The sequence below is a fragment of the Crinia signifera genome, chromosome 11 (assembly GCF_055691185.1).
Source record: "Crinia signifera chromosome 11, ASM5569118v1, whole genome shotgun sequence".
NCBI classification, from domain to species: domain Eukaryota; kingdom Metazoa; phylum Chordata; class Amphibia; order Anura; family Myobatrachidae; genus Crinia; species Crinia signifera.
In genome coordinates this window covers 100,827,316-100,847,648 of record NC_139227.1, presented here as the reverse complement: position 1 = coordinate 100,847,648, position 20,333 = coordinate 100,827,316, and the positions used below count along the sequence as shown (strand labels likewise).

Genomic DNA, 20,333 nt, shown 5'->3' with positions numbered 1-20,333 from the left:
TCCCCAGACCACTTAGCTGGTGCACAGGTGTAAACATTAATACCTGTCACATTTTCAAACATTCATTCATTCATACTATAGATCTACAGGTTGCCTGAGGCACAAGTACTGTTGGTAGATCTTGAGGATAGGTTTGGCCACCCCTGATCTACACCTTTTGCTACATACATATATCTATATTTTTGCCCTTCCAGCTGTACTTCTCAGTCACTTTGCCTGGTTCTGTGTCAGTGAGACTGACCAGCAGAAGTGGAGCCTATAGAATAGTATCCAGTACGGCTTTAGGGGCATTCACTGTTCACAAGCAGGATCCTAAAAATCCAATATAAAACACCCTTCATGTCTACTGTGTAATTACAAGGCAGGTGAGCGTCTCTATTCTGTAAAATAAAAGTGAAAGTGGCTCACATGAGGCTAAGTACACACTCGATGACGTTCGTAATCATCTCAGGAAGGAGAACCTGGAATTCCTAACCTAGATTTAGACCTGAGATCTGCAGAGAGCACAGGTAACTTTTTATATAAGGGACAGGCAGACCCAACAGGCAGGTGGAAGGGGATACTGATTAATAGCAGACTGAAGGGTGGGAGGGGAGACTGAGTAATAGCAGACTGACAGGTGGGAGGGGATACTGAGTAATAGCAGGCAGGTGGAAGTTGAGACTGGTTAATAGTTGGGGGGGGGGGGGGGGGGGGAGATTGAGACAGTCGCACAGGAGTACCTAGGGGTGAATTTACGCAATGTTACCCTCGTGTATTATTCCTTTTATTTATCTATGGAAAAAAGAGGGTTTGCTACCACTGGACACAAATTGACATTGTAGCAAAGAAAAGAAAGAATTACATTCTTTCCTTTGCTACAGAGACTGATTAATAGCAGACTGACAGGCAGGTGGAAGGGGATACTGATTAATAGCAGACTAACAGGTGGGAGGGGAGACTGACTAATAGCAGACTGACAGGCAGGTGGAAAGGGAGACTTATTAATAGCAGACTGACATGTGGGAGGGGAGACTGAGTAATAGACTGACAGGTGGGAGAGGAGACTGAGTAAAAACAGACTGACAGGCAGGTGGGAGAGGAGACTGATTAATAGCAGACTGACCAGCAGAAGGGAGGTAAGACTGAGTAATAACAGACTGACAGGCAGGAGGGGAGATGGAGTAATAACAGACTGACAGGCAGCAGGTGGGAGGGGAGACAGTAATTTGACAGGCAGGCGGGAAGGGAGACTGAGTACTAGCAGACTGACCGGTAGATGGGAGGAGAGACTAAGTAATAGCAGACTGACAGATGGGCAGAAGGGGAGACTGAGATATAGCAGACTGACAGACAGGCGGGGGAATAGACAGAGTAATACCAGACTGACAGGCAGGCGGGAGGGGAGACTGAGTAATAACAGACTGACAGGCAGGCGAGAATGGAGACTCAGTCATAGCAAAAACAAGAAAAAATGGAAGGCAGCGCTATTGAAAGTAATAATGTATTAATTCGAAAGATTAAATAATAATACAATAAATATTATCACACAGTATTTCAGTAATTGATATATACCGGCCGGTGTTAAAGAAACTTAAGAATATGCAATGAATAAAACAGGAGCTCTCTCACAACCATATAAATATATATATATATATATATATATATATATATATATATATATATATATATATATAAAAAAATTATAATCCAGCATCATGATATCCAATCCTAGGTGAACAGATGATTAATTATAATGGATTTGCAAGTGTATTTTATATTCCTGAACTCTCTCAAAGTTCAACACTACTTAGCTTTTGATTTGCGATATTGCAGGTACCTTTAGATAATAAAGGTATTTTAATGTCCTTTAAGGAGTTGTTCTATCCCGCAAATTTAGGCTTTGTAGCCGCCAAGGTCCGTAATAGCAGACGGACAGGCAGGCGGGAGGGGAGACTGAGTAATAGCAGATGGACAGGCAGGCGGGAATGGAGACTGAGTAATAGTAGACGGACAGGCAGGCGGGAATGGAGACTGAGTAATAGCAGACGGACAGCCAGGCGGAGACTGAGTAATAATAGCAGACGGAGAGGCAGGAAGGAATGAAGACTGAGTAATAGCAGACTGACAGGCAGGCGGGAGGGGAGACTGAGTAATAGCAGACGGACAGGCAGGCGGGAATGAAGACTGAGTAATAGCAGACGGACAGGCAGGCGGGAGGGGAGACTGAGTAATAGCAGACTGACAGGCAGGCGGGAGGGGAGACTGAGTAATAGCAGACGGACAGGCAGGCGGGAATGAAGACTGAGTAATAGCAGACTGACAGGCAGGCGGGAGGGGAGACTGAGTAATAGCAGATGGACAGGCAGGCGGGAATGGAGACTGAGTAATAGTAGACGGACAGGCAGGCGGGAATGGAGACTGAGTAATAGCAGACGGACAGCCAGGCGGGACTGGAGACTGAGTAATAATAGCAGACGGAGAGGCAGGCAGGAATGAAGACTGAGTAATAGCAGACTGACAGGCAGGCGGGAGGGGAGACTGAGTAATAGCAGACGGACAGGCAGGCGGGAGGGGAGACTGAGTAATAGCAGACGGACAGGCAGACGGGAGGGGAGACTGAGTAATAGCAGACGGACAGGCAGGTGGGAGGGGAGACTGAGTAATAGCAGACGGACAGGCAGGTGGGAATGGAGACTGAGTAATAGTAGACGAACAAGCAGGCGGGAATGGAGACTGAGTAATAGCAGACGGACAGCCAGGCGGGACTGGAGACTGAGTAATAATAGCAGACGGAGAGGCAGGCAGGAATGAAGACTGAGTAATAGCAGACTGACAGGCAGGTGGGAGGGGAGACTGAGTAATAGCAGACGGACAGGCAGGCAGGAATGGAGACTGAGTAATAGAAGACGGACAGCCAGGCGGGACTGGAGACTGAGTAATAATAGCAGACGGAGAGGCAGGCAGGACTGGAGACTGAGTAATAGCAGACTGACAGGCAGGCGGGAGGGGAGACTGAGTAATAGCAGACGGACAGGCAGGCGGGAGGGGAGACTGAGTAATAGCATACGGACAGGCAGGCAGGAATGGACTCGGAGACTGAGTAATAGTAGACGGACAGGCAGGCGGGAGGGGAGACAGTCATAGCACACTGACAGGAAGGCAGAAGGTGAGTGGGCCCTGCTCACAGGTTTACACTACTGTATGTGTATTATGATTAAGGGGGAGATTTTTTACACTATGCTTTGGTAATAAAGGGAACGGTCCCGGTTCTCTGAACTCTGGACTGTCTCCCTGCAGCAAACTCTGCCATACTGGAGCATACCTCCCAACTTGTGAGTTGAAGAAATATGGACGAGCGCCTGAAAAGGGGGCGGGGCGTATGCAAATGAGGGCGCGGCTTATGCTAATTAGCCGCGACCTCATTTTAATACGAGAATAGACGCTGTGCGCATGCGCACAGCGTCTATTCTATTAGATTGGGGGGGTCTCCCAACTGCCACCCCCCGCAGCGGGACAATGCCTGCCGCGGGTGGGACAGCGGGAGTCGGGACAGGAGGACCGAAAATCGGGACTGTCCCGCTGTATTCGTGACAGTTGGGAGGTATGCTGGAGCATGTAGTGCAGGGGCGGCCAAAGCTATCCCCAAGATCTACTAGTTCATGTATATCAGGCAACCTGTGTGTGTGTGTGCGCGCTCTCTCACAGGGGAAGGAGATCACAGCTGATTTGCATGGTCAGGAATGTTGTAATCCCCCCAGAAGGCGAAAAGCACTACAAGCCCCAGAATGGCAGAGTTTGCTGCAGAGAGCCGGTCCGGCATTCTGGGATCTGGATTGTTCTGGCTTTGACATAATCGCTATCAAGCTTTCTAAGGCAGACAAGTGGAGGTTGTCCATAGCAACCGATTCTATTTCTAGCATAGTCTATAAATGCTAGCTGTAAACTGAGAGGTTGCTATGGGAAACACTTTAGGTGTGACACATCCCCCTCCAGGCCCAGTGGCTGGAAGTGACTGCAGCATTTTGTTTCCAAATGTTTCCTGGTGTAAGTGTAACAATGAAACAGTGTCTATGGGAGAATTCCGGCCAGTGTGACCAGGGGAATGTCCAACCTGAGCCCCTCCCCATGGGAGACCCTTGTACTAATGGTAGGCATGTGATACCCCAGTGAGACCACTTAGCCCTGTGACTCTCCCCCAGGACTCTGAGCCAATCACACACCCGCTTACAGAAAAGCTGATTTCCTGGCAGCCAGTGAGAAAGTCTCTTTCATTTCCGCCTCTTTCACAAAGTGCTGATACATGTGATGTGATTGTGTCACGGAGTCAAAGAGGAAGAGTCTGACAGTGAGTACTGGGCTGCGCTGGTACTTGTACTTCTGCTGGAGGGAGGTGACAGTGAGTACTGGGCTGTGCTGGTAGTGGTACTTGTAGTCTCCTGATGGAGGGAGGGTGAGTTCTGGCATCTCCTGGCACTTGTAGTTCTTCTGGTGTAGGGAGGTGACAGTGAGTACTGGGCTGTGCTGGTACTTGTAGTTCTGCTGGAGGGAGGTGACAGTGAGTTCTGGGCTGTGCTGGCACTTGTAGTTCTCCTGCTGTAGGGAGGTGACAGTGAGTACTGGGCTGTGCTGGTACCTGTAGTTCTCCTGCTGCGTGGAGGTGACAGGGAGTACTGGGCTGTGCTGGTACTTGTAGTTCTGCTGGAGGGAGGTGACGGAGTACAGGGCTCTCCTGGCACTTGTAGTTCTCCTGCTGGAGGGAGGTGACAGTGAGTACTGGGCTGTGCTGGTACCTGTAGTTCTCCTGCTGCGTGGAGGTGACAGGGAGTACTGGGCTGTGCTGGTACTTGTAGTTCTGCTGGAGGGAGGTGACGGAGTACAGGGCTCTCCTGGCACTTGTAGTTCTCCTGCTGGAGGGAGGTGAGAGTTAGTATTGTGCTGTGCTGGAACTTGTAGTGCTCCTGCTGGAGGGAATTGACAGTGAGTACTGGACTGTACTGGTACTTATAGTGTTCCTGCTAGAGGAAGGTGACAGTGAGTGTCTGTGTGCCTGAAGTGTGCTCCAGGCTGTACAGTAGCATTAGGGTCTGAGTGCCTGCAGTGTGCTCCAGGCTGTACAGTAACATTAGTGTCTGTGCCTGCAGTGTGCTCCAGGCTGTACAGTAATGTTACTGTACAGCCTGGAGCACAATGCCGGCACAGACCCTAATGTTACTGTACAGCCTGGAGAACACTGCAGGCACAGACACTAAAGTGTTCCAGTGTTCTCCAGGCTGTACAGTAACATTAGTGTATGTGCCTGCAGTGTTCTCCAGGCTGTACAGTAACATTACTGTACAGCCTGGAGCACACTGCAGGCACAGACACTAATGATACTGTACAGCCTGGAGAACACTGCAGGCACAGACACTAAAGTGTTCCAGTGTTCTCCAGGCTGTACAGTAACATTAGTGTCTGTGCCTGCAGTCTGCTGAGTGTGATTTGTTGTACAAATTGTGAAAGACAATATTATAAGATGTTTATTACAAACACTGACTGGGAGCCTGTGTATTGCTGTAATTATATGTCTGGTGGCATACTGATGTGTTGGTGTATGTACTTTCTATGTAGCGTTTGACAGATACAGGGGATTTCTGGTTTCCTTAGATGTGAGTGCAAGCTCTCCAGGGCAGCTCCCCCTTTAGGTATATAGTAATACAGTATGTATGTAACCGTCTGTGATTCATCTACATTGTGATGGTATGTTCTGTATTAATAACCTGCTTCCCGTCATTCCATGATGATGGTGGAAAGCCGACACTGCTACAGAACCTCTTGTATAGCATCACTGTTCCAGCGACTGTCAGCCACCTAGACAGACATTCTGTGCCAAGCTATATTGAACTTACTTCTATTCAGCTGTACATGTTACCCAAGCCTCACTGGTTACATGTCTCATGTAGTACAGTGTAACACGCCTGCTGTTAGCATGGTATAACATGTGAAGTGGTAGCATGGGGTAAAATGCCTCCTGTTAGCACGGTATAACATGTGAAGTGGTAGCACTGGGTAACACGCCTCCTGTTAGCATGGTATAACATGTGAAGTGGTAGCACGGGGTAACACGCCTTCTGTTAGCACGGTATAACATGTGAAGGGGTAACATGCCTCCTGTTAGCACGGTATAACATGTGAAGTGGTAGCTCCTGTTATTAGCATGGTATACCATGTGAAGTGGTAGCACGGGGTAACACGCCTCCTGTTATTACCACGGTATAACATGTGAAGTGGTAGCACGGGGTAACACGCCTTCTGTTAGCACGATATAACATGTGAAGGGGTAACATGCCTCCTGTTAGCACGGTATAACATGTGAAGAGGTAGCACGAGGTAACCGTAACACGCCTCCTGTTATTAGCACTGTATAACATGTGAAGTGGTAGCACGGGGTAACACGCCTCCTGTTATTAGCACGGTATAACATGTGAAGTGGTAGCACGGGGTAACACGCCTCCTGTTAGCACGGTATAACATGTGAAGTGGTAGCACGGGGTAACACGCCTCCTGTTATTAGCATGGTATAACATGTGAAGTGGTAACACGGGGTAACACGCCTCCTGTTATTAGCACGGTATAACATGTGAAGTGGTAGCACGGGGTAACATGCCTCCTGTTAGCACAGTATAACATGTGAAGTGGTAGCACGGGGTAACACGCCTCCTGTTATTAGCATGGTATAACATGTGAAGTGGTAACACGGGGTAACACGCCTCCTGTTATTAGCACGGTATAACATGTGAAGTGGTAGCACGGGGTAACACGCCTCCTGTTAGCACGGTATAACATGTGAAGTGGTAGAACGGGGTAACATGCCTCCTGTTAGCACGGTATAACATGTGAAGTGGTAGCACGGGGTAACATGCCTCCTGTTAGCACGGTATAACATGTGAAGTGGTAGCACGGGGTAACACGCCTCCTGTTAGCACGGTATAACATGTGAAGTGGTAGCACGGGGTAACACGCCTTCTGTTAGCACGGTATAACATGTGAAGGGGTAACACGACTCCTGTTAGCACGGTATAACATGTGAAGAGGTAGCATGGGGTAACACGCCTTCTGTTAGCACGATATAACATGTGAAGGGGTAACATGCCTCCTGTTAGCACGGTATAACATGTGAAGAGGTAGCACGAGGTAACCGTAACACGCCTCCTGTTATTAGCACTGTATAACATGTGAAGTGGTAGCACGGGGTAACACGCCTCCTGTTATTAGCACGGTATAACATGTGAAGTGGTAGCACGGGGTAACACGCCTCCTGTTAGCACGGTATAACATGTGAAGTGGTAGCACGGGGTAACACGCCTCCTGTTATTAGCATGGTATAACATGTGAAGTGGTAACACGGGGTAACACGCCTCCTGTTATTAGCACGGTATAACATGTGAAGTGGTAGCACGGGGTAACATGCCTCCTGTTAGCACAGTATAACATGTGAAGTGGTAGCACGGGGTAACACGCCTCCTGTTATTAGCATGGTATAACATGTGAAGTGGTAACACGGGGTAACACGCCTCCTGTTATTAGCACGGTATAACATGTGAAGTGGTAGCACGGGGTAACACGCCTCCTGTTAGCACGGTATAACATGTGAAGTGGTAGCACGGGGTAACATGCCTCCTGTTAGCACGGTATAACATGTGAAGTGGTAGCACGGGGTAACACGCCTCCTGTTAGCACGGTATAACATGTGAAGTGGTAGCACGGGGTAACACGCCTTCTGTTAGCACGGTATAACATGTGAAGGGGTAACACGCCTCCTGTTAGCACGGTATAACATGTGAAGTGGTAGCATGGGGTAACACGCCTCCTGTTATTAGCACGGTATAACATGTGAAGTAGTAGCACGGGTTAACACGCCTCCTGTTAGCACGGTATAACATGTGAAGTGGTAGCACGGGGTAACACGCCTCCTGTTATTAGCATGGTATAACATGTGAAGTGGTAACACGGGGTAACACGCCTCCTGTTATTAGCACGGTATAACATGTGAAGTGGTAGCACGGGGTAACATGCCTCCTGTTAGCACAGTATAACATGTGAAGTGGTAGCACGGGGTAACACGCCTCCTGTTATTAGCATGGTATAACATGTGAAGTGGTAACACGGGGTAACACGCCTCCTGTTATTAGCACGGTATAACATGTGAAGTGGTAGCACGGGGTAACACGCCTCCTGTTAGCACGGTATAACATGTGAAGTGGTAGCACGGGGTAACATGCCTCCTGTTAGCACGGTATAACATGTGAAGTGGTAGCACGGGGTAACATGCCTCCTGTTAGCACGGTATAACATGTGAAGTGGTAGCACGGGGTAACACGCCTCCTGTTAGCACGGTATAACATGTGAAGTGGTAGCACGGGGTAACACGCCTTCTGTTAGCACGGTATAACATGTGAAGGGGTAACACGACTCCTGTTAGCACGGTATAACATGTGAAGAGGTAGCACGGGGTAACACGCCTCCTGTTATTAGCACGGTATAACATGTGAAGTGGTAGCACGGGTTAACATGCCTCCTGTTATTAGCATGGTATAACATGTGAAGTGGTAGCACAGGGTAAAACGCCCCCTGTTATTAGTACGGTATAACATGTGAAGTGGTAACACGACTCCTGTTAGCACGGTATAACATGTGAAGTGGTAGCATGGGGTAACACGCCTCCTGTTAGCACAGTATAACGTGAAGTGGTAGCACGGGGTAACACGCCTCCTGTTATTAGCATGGTATAACATGTGAAGTGGTAGCACAGGGTAAAACGCCCCCTGTTATTAGTACGGTATAACATGTGAAGTGGTAGCACAGGGCAACACGCCTCCTGTTAGGACAGTATAACATGTGAAGTGGTAACACGGTAACACGCCCCCTGTTATTAGCACGGTATAACATGTGAAGTGGTAGCACGGGGTAACCAGCCCCCTGTTAGCACAGTATAACATGTGAAGTGGTAACACGCCCCCTGTTAGCACGGTATAACATGTGAAGTGGTAGCATGGGGTAACACGCCCCCTGTTAGCACAGTATAACATGTGAAGTGGTAACACGCCCCCTGTTAGCACGGTATAACATGTGAAGTGGTAGCACAGGGTAACACGCCCCCTGTTAGCACAGTATAACATGTGAAGTGGTAACACGGTAACACGCCCCCTGTTAGCACGGTATAACATGTGAAGTTGTAGCACGGGGTAACACGCCCCCTGTTAGCACGGTATAACATGTGAAGTGGAAGCACGGGGTAACACGCCCCCTGTTAGCACGGTATAACATGTGAAGTGGTAGCACGGGGTAACACGCCCCCTGTTAGCACGGTATAACATGTGAAGTGGTAGCACGGGGTAACACGCCCCCTGTTAGCACGGTATAACATGTGAAGTGGTAGCACGGGGTAACACGCCCCCTGTTAGCACGGTATAACATGTGAAGTGGTAGCACGGGGTAACACGCCTCCTGTTAGCACGGTATAACATGTGAAGTGGTAGCACGGGGTAACACGCCTTCTGTTAGCACGGTATAACATGTGAAGGGGTAACACGACTCCTGTTAGCACGGTATAACATGTGAAGAGGTAGCACGGGGTAACACGCCTCCTGTTATTAGCACGGTATAACATGTGAAGTGGTAGCACGGGTTAACATGCCTCCTGTTATTAGCATGGTATAACATGTGAAGTGGTAGCACAGGGTAAAACGCCCCCTGTTATTAGTACGGTATAACATGTGAAGTGGTAACACGACTCCTGTTAGCACGGTATAACATGTGAAGTGGTAGCATGGGGTAACACGCCTCCTGTTAGCACAGTATAACGTGAAGTGGTAGCACGGGGTAACACGCCTCCTGTTATTAGCATGGTATAACATGTGAAGTGGTAGCACAGGGTAAAACGCCCCCTGTTATTAGTACGGTATAACATGTGAAGTGGTAGCACAGGGCAACACGCCTCCTGTTAGGACAGTATAACATGTGAAGTGGTAACACGGTAACACGCCCCCTGTTATTAGCACGGTATAACATGTGAAGTGGTAGCACGGGGTAACCAGCCCCCTGTTAGCACAGTATAACATGTGAAGTGGTAACACGCCCCCTGTTAGCACGGTATAACATGTGAAGTGGTAGCATAGGGTAACACGCCCCCTGTTAGCACAGTATAACATGTGAAGTGGTAACACGCCCCCTGTTAGCACGGTATAACATGTGAAGTGGTAGCACAGGGTAACACGCCCCCTGTTAGCACAGTATAACATGTGAAGTGGTAACACGGTAACACGCCCCCTGTTAGCACGGTATAACATGTGAAGTTGTAGCACGGGGTAACACGCCCCCTGTTAGCACGGTATAACATGTGAAGTGGAAGCACGGGGTAACACGCCCCCTGTTAGCACGGTATAACATGTGAAGTGGTAGCACGGGGTAACACGCCCCCTGTTAGCACGGTATAACATGTGAAGTGGTAGCACGGGGTAACACGCCCCCTGTTAGCACGGTATAACATGTGAAGTGGTAGCACGGGGTAACACGCCCCCTGTTAGCACGGTATAATATGTGAAGTGGTAGCACGGGGTAACACGCCCCCTGTTAGCACGGGGTAACACGCCCCCTGTTAGCACGGTATAACATGTGAAGTGGTAGCACGGGGTAACATGCCCCCTGTTAGCACGGTATAACATGTGAAGTGGTAGCACAGGGTAACATGCCTCCTGTTAGCATGATGTAACATGTGATGTGTTTGGCACTGCCAGGGAGCTGCACACTTCCCCATTCTCTGTGTGGTCACATCCAGGCTGCGGGGAGGGAATCACATGACTGGCATTACAGAATCCTGTCCCTGGGCAGCGGGCAGGAGTGCTGTGCGGAGAGGACTAATAACTTCACATGTGCATGTGGCATGTGAGCTGCTTGTGTACACAGACATTGGGGTGAGTCCGGCGTCTCTGTCAGGGGCCACACATGTATGGGCTTTGTATTAGAAGGCAAATAACTTGGAGGGGGGCATGAGAGGAAGCCGTAGCAAAGCTATGTAGAACATACAGACTCCACATCCACAGGCCCTGGTCGGAATGGAACTCCTGTCCCCAATGCAGTGAGATCGCAGTGCTAACCACTGTGCTATGGCTATGAGAACAAGTCTATAATATGCCATGGCAATCCTGTCTACAAATAATTTGTTATCGCTGCCATTTAGTTACAGTGCCCGCCCCAGACGCCATGTCTGTTTCTGAAAAATGCTCCACGATATGCCATCATAAGCCGCCCGTTCCTTACTGGGATCCTGCGCGGTTGCTAAATGTATCTGGCGTCTCTGTCACTACAGAAGGCCGGGATTGTGTAACATTTACTGGCTGCCACTTCTGTGTAATCTGTCCTTTATAGTGTATGGGCTCATCCTGCGGTGGGGAACATAATATGTGTACAGTGCAGATAGAGGCAGCCTATCGCTGGGGATAATGACCTTCACAGGACGCGTCTTCGTTACAGGATCAATAATGGGCAGAGAGGACAGGAAGCGGCTGAGAGATGCTGCTACTGTCAGACCGTGTGCTGGGAATAGATCTCCAGAGCAGGGATATAAGGTGATAGTGTCCGGGAAGGGTCTGGTGTATGCTGTGCAGGGATAATCTGTGCAGAGTAAGCCAGGAGGGGTGTACTAGGGACATAGCAGAGGAGCAGCCATGTACTAACCGGTTATTATGTTTGCAGATCCTGTGTGAGGACATCGCTATTCGCATCCTGTGATTCTCCAGATCGTCTGTGCATCCTGTAACTCTCCGGATTATCTCTGTGCGTCCTGGGACTCTCCGGATCGTCTCTGTGCATCCTGGGACTCTCCGGATCATTTCTGTGCGTCCTGGAACTCTCCGGATCGTCTCTGTGCGTCCTGTGACTCTCCGGATCGTCTCTGTGCGTCCTGGGACACTCCGGATCGTCTCTGTGCGTCCTGGGACTCTCCGGATCGTCTCTGTGCGTCCTGGGACTCTCCAGATCTGTGACTCATGATATCGGGCACCAGGTAACATTAAAGTCCCCTATTAAATAGTAGAAGAGCTCCATGCAGATCTCTGGCCAGCCGGTATGTGTCTGACAGTCCGGCACCATGGTCCAGTCTTCAGGCCACCATGTGGGATCTCCCTGGACTGCTGCAGCGCTATCGCCACAGTCCTACTAGGGGCAGATGTACAAAGCCAGGAGAGAGATAGTGTCAGCCAATCTGCCATCTTACAGGTTGTGTTTAAAAATGATTGGTACTTTATCTCTCTCTACTTATCCCTCTCCAAGGTTTAATACATCTCCCCCTTAGGCTTTGCAGCGCTCATGGGGGGTAATTCTGGTTGACTTGGTCCTTGGCTTGTTCGCATCAGAGAATGATGTTTTCACACTGCGCATGTGCAGGGCTGCTGTGCGGTGCCTTCGGGGACTTGCATAGTCGCACAAGGGGGTGGGGGGCACCTGCCTGCCGGGGGCGTGTGGCTGAGGTCACAGTACACCAGACAGACTGCGAGCAGGGGAACATAATGTGTCCTGCGAGTGGATGTTTAAACAAAGTGTTGGGATGTTCGGGGTGCGGCCGGCAGCGTTAGAAGGTTTGCTAAGCAGTGAAATTTCGCTCCTTAGCGAGTCAATCCAAATTGTACCCCCAAAATGTATGGAATAGCATTACACGCTTACATGGCAAATAACAAGTGTGCATTGTCTCTCCCCTCTACCTCCACCTCTCTCTCCCTCTCTCTCCCCCCACCCCTCTCTCTCCCCCCCCCTCTCTCCCCCCCCCTCTCTCTCCCCCCTCTCTCCCCCCCCTCTCTCTCCCCCCTCTCTCTCCCCCCCTCTCTCCCCCCCTCTCTCTCCCCCCCCTCTCCCCCCCCTCTCCCTCTCTCTCTCTCTCTCTCTCCTCTCTCTCTCTCTCTCTCTCTCTCTCTCTCTCTCTCTCCCTCTCTCTCTCTCTCTCTCTCTCTCTCTCTCTCCCTCTCTCTCTCTCTCTCCCCTCTCTCTTCTCCCCTCTCTCTCTCTCTCTCCCCTCTCTCTCTCTCTCTCTCTCCCCTCTCTCTCTCTCTCTCTCTCCTCTCTCTCTCTCCCCTCTCTCTCTCTCTCTCCCCTCTCTCTCTCTCTCTCCTCTCTCTCTCTCTTCCTCCCCCCCCTTTCCTTTCTTCCTTCCCCTCCTCTGTGTCTAATTAGTGGATGTAAATGAGTGATAGAGAGACCCGTCCGCCACCTCTATGACTGCCGTGGTACCGGAATCCTCCAGCCATGTCCTGGCAGAGTTTGACACCTTTGATCCATTACTGTCACTGCTTCGCCTGGATTCCAGCAGATTGAAGGTTTGTTGCGCTCACCCTGCCAGCCACAGAAACATTGGGATCATTGTTGTCTTCCCTAAACATGCAGGCAAACCCCGGGGATGGTGCAGAATGGGTAACAAGCTCTTTGTAGCAGACTCTTTCCCATGGTCACATTCTGTACCGTCCACACCTCATTCTTGCATGTATTAAGGGGTTGATGCTTTTTGCAGCTCAGACACTAGAAACTGATGATCTTCATATTGCACCTGTGTTATAGGTCTCTCTGCTCTATGCTCTGTTACCTTCATGTACCTCAAATCGCAATAAATTCATCAATTTGCCAATAACTTCTATTTCTTGTGCTATACCTTATGGAAGAAATACAGTATCTATGAATGCTGTTTTTAATACATCCGCTTCAGATTGAACTGACCACGTGCAGGCAAAGCGGCTAACCGTTACATTGTCTGTGATCCTTTCTGTTGCTGCTCGCAGAGTTGGTAAAACTGTACTAATAAGTGCTGTACTTCAGCCATAAGGAAGGAAATGATCTCATCAGCTGCAGACTATGGATTGCACCCAGAGAGCAGCAGTAACATTGTCTGTGGTTGCAGTGTACATGTCTGGGGGTGTCCCGCCGATGGCTGGCTCTGGGGAGCTCAGGAGGAGGCCTGAACCTCATACAGAGAGACTGCTGGAAGCACCGCCTCTTCCTCACCCACAAGGTAAACCGATGACTTTATACCGGGTCTGATGCGCTGGGAGCTGGGGGTCAGCGTCTGTCTGTGTTCCCGTTTTCTGTTTATCCTGCGACAACGTTACCTCTGATACTAACTGTGTCTCTGTGACTTCTATGGGTTATATTCACCCCGTGTCCTCTGTTGTGGCCCCAGGAAGGTGCAATCTCCAGAGTCGCCTGCTGCCCCCACGATGACGATTTTGTGGCTGTTGCAACAAGGTAATAAATCCGTAACTCTCAGCCATCAAGGGTATTGGCGGGGTTCTGGGATAGTGGGTCGACAGTCACTAGGTCAACCATTATTGGTCGACATACCCTAGGTCGACAGTGACAGAAGAGCGACACAAGCTTCAACTCAAAAGATCGACACGAATGATGACACATGTCGACATGGACACTGTATAAGTGTACCGCGTCCCCCAGCATGGCTCGATGCGCTCCGCATACTATGTCAACCTAGGGTACGTCGACCATTCTTAGGTGTCGACCAATCGTAGTTGTCCTAGAGACCGGATAGCCATTGGCGGGCCCCAGAAGGGATGAAAGCACACATCAGGGGCTCTTGTGAAAGAGGCATGCTGCTACCGAGGGGTGGAACTCACCACGATGAGCTATGTTGAGGGTCTCCCCTGTACCTCTGCGGGGCTTAGTACCACCCACCTCTCTTGGTAGCCCCACCTATGGTGTGCAGAATGTGTAGTCCTGCTCGAGGCCCTTGCAGAAGGTGTCCTCAGTGTTCCGTATGGTCCTGTGCAGCCAGGTCTGTAGCGGGATGGGCAGCACATGCGGGACTGTAGGGATCATCTGTCCCATTGTTCAGACTGTCCCACCGTTTGCTCACCTGATGACCTCTTTGCAGTCATGGAATCGTGGTGGTCTGGGAATTAAACCAAGAGCGCCGCGGGAAGCCGGAACGGATCTACGTCTCTTCTGAGCACAAAGGGCGAAAGGTGACCTCCCTCTGCTGGGACACGGCGGCTCTGCGCGTCTTTGTCGGTGACCACATGGGCAAAGTGTCTGCGGTCAAATTAAACTCCACTAAGCAAGGAAAGGTAATGGAGGCCTCAACATTCTTGGCTTATAAGGGGAAATGTCGCAAAGCTTGGGAAGAGCTACTTACTTTTATTTAATGCCATACTGTATATACATGTGTGTGTGTGTGTATACATATATATATACATATACATGCCATAGCACGCTTCCTGCATGACAGCTGAGGTACGCCATGCCTATATACATACATACATACATACATACATGCTATAGCACACTTCCTGAGCGCATTCCATCATCTCTCTCCAGGCCACCGCTGCTTTTGTGATGTTCCCAGTTCAGATTATCACAAGTGTGGACTCCCGCGTTGTGCAGCTGGATTATGTAGACGGCCGGCTACTGATCTCCTCCCTGACGCGCTCCTATCTGTGCGACACAGAGAGGTAAGTGCCGCAATGTGTCTGCTGATAACTGAATCCTCACCAAGAGATGCCTCCAGGAGACAGCGAGTGATATGATAGTACATGCCAACACAGATGCCATTGTTAAGGCTAAAGACTCGGTAACCATCCCGGAAAGCAGGTACCTTGGTGAATGCGCAGTGCGTTCACCGCACAGTCAGATGGTAATTGTGCAGCTACGTGACCATCGGTACGGCGTACAAATCAGGGAAAAATCGCTCCCAATCAAATGATTCGCACCCCTGCTGAATTGGGCCCAATATCTCCAGTGCTTTGTAAATAAATTAAAAGAATTCCATATGAAGATGTTACTGACCAGAAGCTGTTTCTTATCTGTCTCCGTGAAAGGGAGAAGTTCTGGAGAATTGGCAACAAGGAGAGAGATGGAGAGTACGGCGCTTGTTTTGTCCCTGGAGGACAGAGCTCCGGGGGCCAGCAGCCCCTGATCTACTGCGCCCGGCCTGGATCCAGGATGTGGGAGGTGAACTTTGAAGGAGAGGTGCAAAGCACTCACCAGTTCAAGCAGCTCCTGTCCTCGCCACCGCTGCCCATTATCAACCCACGGTAAGCAGCATTTGCCTATCTGGCGCAGGTTTAGCGGGTGAGGGAACGTAAGGGCGGCTTGTCTGTCATAAAACCAGGGGGTACCCTTTTCCTCTCATCCAGTCGCAGCCTTTATACCTTTTAAAAAATGTCTCTGTCGCAAATGATTCTTTGTGACAACTATGTTTTGCATAAAACCCCAATGACCCTTGGCTGGTGCAGCTTTCCAAGGGTTTTATCTGTAAATTATAACAAATAATAATCTGTAGATCACTGTGACAAACTGTTTATTGATCTACATTTGTTTTTATCTGTGTGGAGTTGTTACAGGTGAGTTCACTGTTGTAAAGGGGCTAAACCTGATCAAGGAAGCCCATTATACAGGGTTAGGTAAAAACTGGAGCGGCCCAGACCCTGGAATGTCTGTGGGGTGTCCGTGGACACATAGAGAGGGAGAGATTACAGCTTCACCGTATGGTATGGTCACCATTCTGGTTTTTACCAAATCCCTAGATCATACAGGGTGACGCAGTGAGGTGCGGCACGGGCTGGAGGTGCAGTGAGGTGTGAAATGGGTTGGAGGCGCAGTGAGGTGTGGAACAGGCTGGATGCGCAGTGAGGTGCGGCACGGGCTGGAGGCGCAGTGAGGTGCGGAATGCGTTTGAGGTGCGGAGCAGGCTGGAGACGCAGTGAAGGTGCGGCACGGGCTGGAGAAGCAGGGAAGGTGCGGCACGGGCTGGTGACGCAGGGAAGGTGCGGCACGGGCTGGTGACGCAGGGGAGGTGCGGCACGGGCTGGAGACGCAGGGGAGGTGCGGCACGGGCTGGAGACGCAGGGGAGGTGCGGCACGGGCTGGAGACGCAGGGGAGGTGCGGCACTGGCTGGAGACGCAGGGGAGGTGCGGCACTGGCTGGAGACGCAGGGGAGGTGCGGCACAGGCTGGAGACGCAGGGGAGGTGCGGCACGGGCTGGAGACGCAGGGGAGGTGCGGCACGGGCTGGAGACGCAGGGGAGGTGCGGCACGGGCTGGAGACGCAGCGGAGGTGCGGCACGGGCTGGAGACGCAGGGGAGGTGCGGCACGGGCTGGAGACGCAGGGGAGGTGCGGCACGGGCTGGAGACGCAGGGGAGGTGCGGCACGGGCTGGAGACGCAGGGGAGGTGCGGCACGGACTGGAGACGCAGGGGAGGTGCGGCACGGGCTGGAGACGCAGGGGAGGTGCGGCACAGGCTGGATGCGCAGTGAGGTGCGGCACATGCTGGAGGCCACATCACTGCGAACGTTGATTTCATTCGATTTTAGTTACAGTTCGGTTTTTCACAATTCTTTAGAGAACAAACAGAATATTTAATGTTTCTGTATCCAGTCAGAATACCATTGTGCAGTTCTATGAGATGCTCCCTGTACAAGTTGCGCTGTTTCCGAGAATGACCTTGTCCCCTGCTCCATACTTTCCTCTGCCTACAGGTCGGACCCTGAGTTTGAGCCCTCTCCTGGTCCTCCGCAGTCTTTAGCTTTCGCCAAACTCCTGTTTGTGGGGTAAGAAACGAGCATCCTCTACCGTTAGATGCAAATGGTGGTGTTCCGCAGACTGAGTAACGTCCTTTGTGTCTTCTCCTCGATAGTGAAAACAGTGTCGTGACCTGGACAGACCGCGGCATCTATGTGTTTATCCCTCAAACCATGCAGGTTCTGCTCTGGAGTCGCGTGAGAGGTTGGTTGAGTTGACCTGACGCTGCTGTCTCACCCGTATACGGTCGCTGGGCCGACGCTGTCTAGATCGACAGTTACGGGATCCCCCACTCTTGGGCATCTATTTAGAAGCCTAAATATAGTCGACCACGTCTAGATCAATAGAAACGAGGTCGACAGTCACCATGTCGAAACAAGTTTTTCATGTTTTTTTTGGTGCAGCGCAACTTGGTTCGTACTTTACTATCCAAGTGGACCTAGAGTATAATAGCGTTCCTTGTGTAGCGAGGCACCGTGCCTGAAGCGAGGGGACATTATGCCCATATAGGGCATAATAGGGGTCCATGGGGACCCCTGTGACATTCGGCAACAAAAAAACATGAAAAACCTCATGGTGACGGTCAACCTTGTGTCCATTGATTTCCACCTCTTGCTTTTAACTCCCAACCCTTTCGATCTAGACCCGGTCAACTAACTTCAGGCATCTAACTAGAGGCCTTCTTCAACTAAGAGTGGTTGACCCCCCCTGTAACTGTCGATTGTCTATCCCCTGACCCGTTTTACCACGTTGCTGTGCACTCATACAGTACAAACCGTCTCCGTAGGCATCCAGGACATATCCATCTACAAGAACGAACTGTACTGCCTGCACGTCGATGGCAAGATCTCCCACCTCTCCCTGCTGCCCGTGGACAGATGCGTGGAGCGGCTGATTAAAAGGAGCTTGTGGGGTCTGGCGGCCAAAGTGTGCCACCTCTTCCAAAATGCTGTTGTGTCCAGCAAAGTGAGTCACTCGCCAAAACATCACAACCAATGTAAGGGGGTTTAAACGCCGCTGACCGACCAGCAACTCGACCCGTTCTCCGCTTAATCTCTGGATTTAATGAATTTTTGTGCGTAGCCCTTTGGATTTGTGAGTCCAGCAGTACAGTAAGTGTGGCATATATACGCACTATCATAGGCTTTGGGGTGCAGATTTAGATCGCTGATGGATTTCCTCGTTCCCCGGTAGGGAATAATCTGCAAGCGACGTGTAACCTGTGTTTAATAGGCTCTGTAATTGTTTGGCCTTCAGGCGAGGAAGTTGTTGCCGATCGATAAACTGGAGCAACTGAAGGCGCAGCTGGACCTCGTCCTCCAGCAGGATCTGATCGCTCAACTGGAGGAAATTCTCTCCAAACTGGAACCTGTGGATTCAGCCTGCAGCAGCCGGCGGAGCAGCATTTCCTCCCACGTCAGTGTTATCCTGGCTTTTTGACTTGCAACTGTAGGAGCAGATCACCTTGCAGCATTGTAGTCGTTCTATGTGATACTAAATAGCTTGAATGGAGATAACCTTTGTACAGTTGCATGTCGGATGACTGCATGAGGAACATTTAATACGTGTTTATATAGCGCAGCTTGTGTCCTGCAAATCCTAACCCTCACTCGTGTTACAGGAGAGCTTCAATGTGTTGGACTGCGGCATCTACCGCGTGATCAGTCGCAGAAACAGCCAGTCCGACGAGGACTCCGGGTCCCTGCACAGTCAGACGCTGTCCGAGGATGAGAGGCTGCGGGAGCTTTGTGTACAGCAGGACGAAGAGCAGACGGAACTGGGTAAGAGCAGGTTACTTCATGAGGAATGTCCTGGAGGAGGAGCCAGATACAGGTATGGGATCGTTAGCCAGAAGTGAAACGCGTGGCGATGGTCAGTGGTTGAATATATGAGAGGCAGCAATGCATGCTGGGATCTTGTGCTGATTTCCAGTCCTAGGAATAATAGAACAGTAAGGAGATAGTAATACATACAGTACTGTATATGGTCGTTGGGACTACATGTATTGGGTGGACCACTGAAGGGTTGGAATGTCAACACAAAGCATTAGGTAGACATGAGTTTTTCTTTGAGCCGACAGTTGACGGTGTCCATGTCAACAATGTCGACATTTGGGACAAAAGAAAACAGTGAAAAATTAATGTCGACCTTTTTGACTATCGACCTAGTGTATTAGGTGTATAGTTGTGCCTAGCTTATTGTAAGGTTCAGAGTTGTGGTGCACGATTATCTAATGGGGGGTCGAGGGGGGGAGCCCATTTAGAGAATAGTTCTCAATATGTCTGGAAGCAGAGTATTGTTCTATTCTCCTCCTCTGGCCTCATCCTAAAGGAAGTAGGCGACGCGGTTTATGGTGTGTACACACGGTCAGATGTGCCTTAAGATCCTATCCACGATCCGATCAGATCGGATCGTGGATAGGATCTTAAGGCACATCCGATTTGCATCCAATCTTGACTATATAGTGCAGATCTGCACTATATAGACAAGGCACCCAAGACTTTCTGGCTTCCGATACGTGAACGCGTTAAAACCCTTGAGATCTGCATCCGATGCTGATCCGATGTTGACTATATCGTCAACATCGGAAAGAAAATCGGACCGTGTGTACACACTATAACACCTTCCAGCTGCATTTTGTCAGTTGGTTGCTTCAACCAGCACCGTACAGTGTAATAAACCCCTTACCAATGTCGCCATCTATAGGACAAACTGTGCAGTCATGTAGAAGAGAAGCGCATAGGTGTGCATGAGCTGGGAGATCCTAGGTGGAAGTTGGTTAGGCTAATGTTGCGCTCGTGC

The 20,333-nt window shown here is 50.3% G+C and overlaps 2 protein-coding genes across 10 annotated transcripts in view; one reads left to right on the top strand and one right to left on the bottom strand.

The window, feature by feature from the left end:
* Positions 1-1,696: 1,696 nt before the first annotated feature.
* LOC146045227 (uncharacterized) lies at positions 1,697-12,698 on the bottom strand. Of its 4 annotated transcripts, none has more exons than XM_083163946.1 (2): positions 11,695-12,698; positions 1,697-4,889 (listed from the first exon to the last, which is right to left on the bottom strand). In XM_083163946.1, exon 2 carries the CDS (start codon positions 3,122-3,124, stop codon positions 1,850-1,852), a length of 1,275 nt encoding a protein of 424 aa, XP_083020072.1. In that variant the 5' UTR covers positions 3,125-4,889; positions 11,695-12,698; the 3' UTR covers positions 1,697-1,849. The 4 variants fall into 2 exon arrangements, with proteins under 4 accessions (XP_083020072.1, XP_083020073.1, XP_083020071.1 ...); XM_083163945.1 differs by having other exon boundaries at positions 1,697-4,886.
* HPS5 (HPS5 biogenesis of lysosomal organelles complex 2 subunit 2) overlaps positions 4,216-20,333 on the top strand; it is a 29,081-nt gene continuing 12,963 nt past the window's right edge. The window contains exons 1-13 of one of the 6 annotated variants that reach the window (XM_083163939.1): positions 4,216-4,327; positions 11,713-12,022; positions 13,183-13,325; positions 13,901-14,011; positions 14,180-14,244; positions 14,885-15,077; positions 15,328-15,461; positions 15,828-16,043; positions 17,489-17,560; positions 17,647-17,735; positions 18,319-18,497; positions 18,789-18,947; positions 19,153-19,312. In XM_083163939.1, coding sequence (XP_083020065.1) covers positions 13,224-13,325; positions 13,901-14,011; positions 14,180-14,244; positions 14,885-15,077; positions 15,328-15,461; positions 15,828-16,043; positions 17,489-17,560; positions 17,647-17,735; positions 18,319-18,497; positions 18,789-18,947; positions 19,153-19,312 — 1,480 coding nt within the window. In that variant the 5' untranslated portion in view covers positions 4,216-4,327; positions 11,713-12,022; positions 13,183-13,223. Of the gene's footprint in view, positions 4,379-4,413; positions 4,433-4,698; positions 4,749-10,822; positions 10,932-11,566; positions 11,586-11,712; positions 12,023-13,182; positions 13,326-13,900; positions 14,012-14,179; positions 14,245-14,884; positions 15,078-15,327; positions 15,462-15,827; positions 16,044-17,488; positions 17,561-17,646; positions 17,736-18,318; positions 18,498-18,788; positions 18,948-19,152; positions 19,313-20,333 lie in introns of those variants that run through there. The other 5 variants (XM_083163940.1, XM_083163942.1, XM_083163941.1 and 2 more) reach the window with 5 other exon arrangements.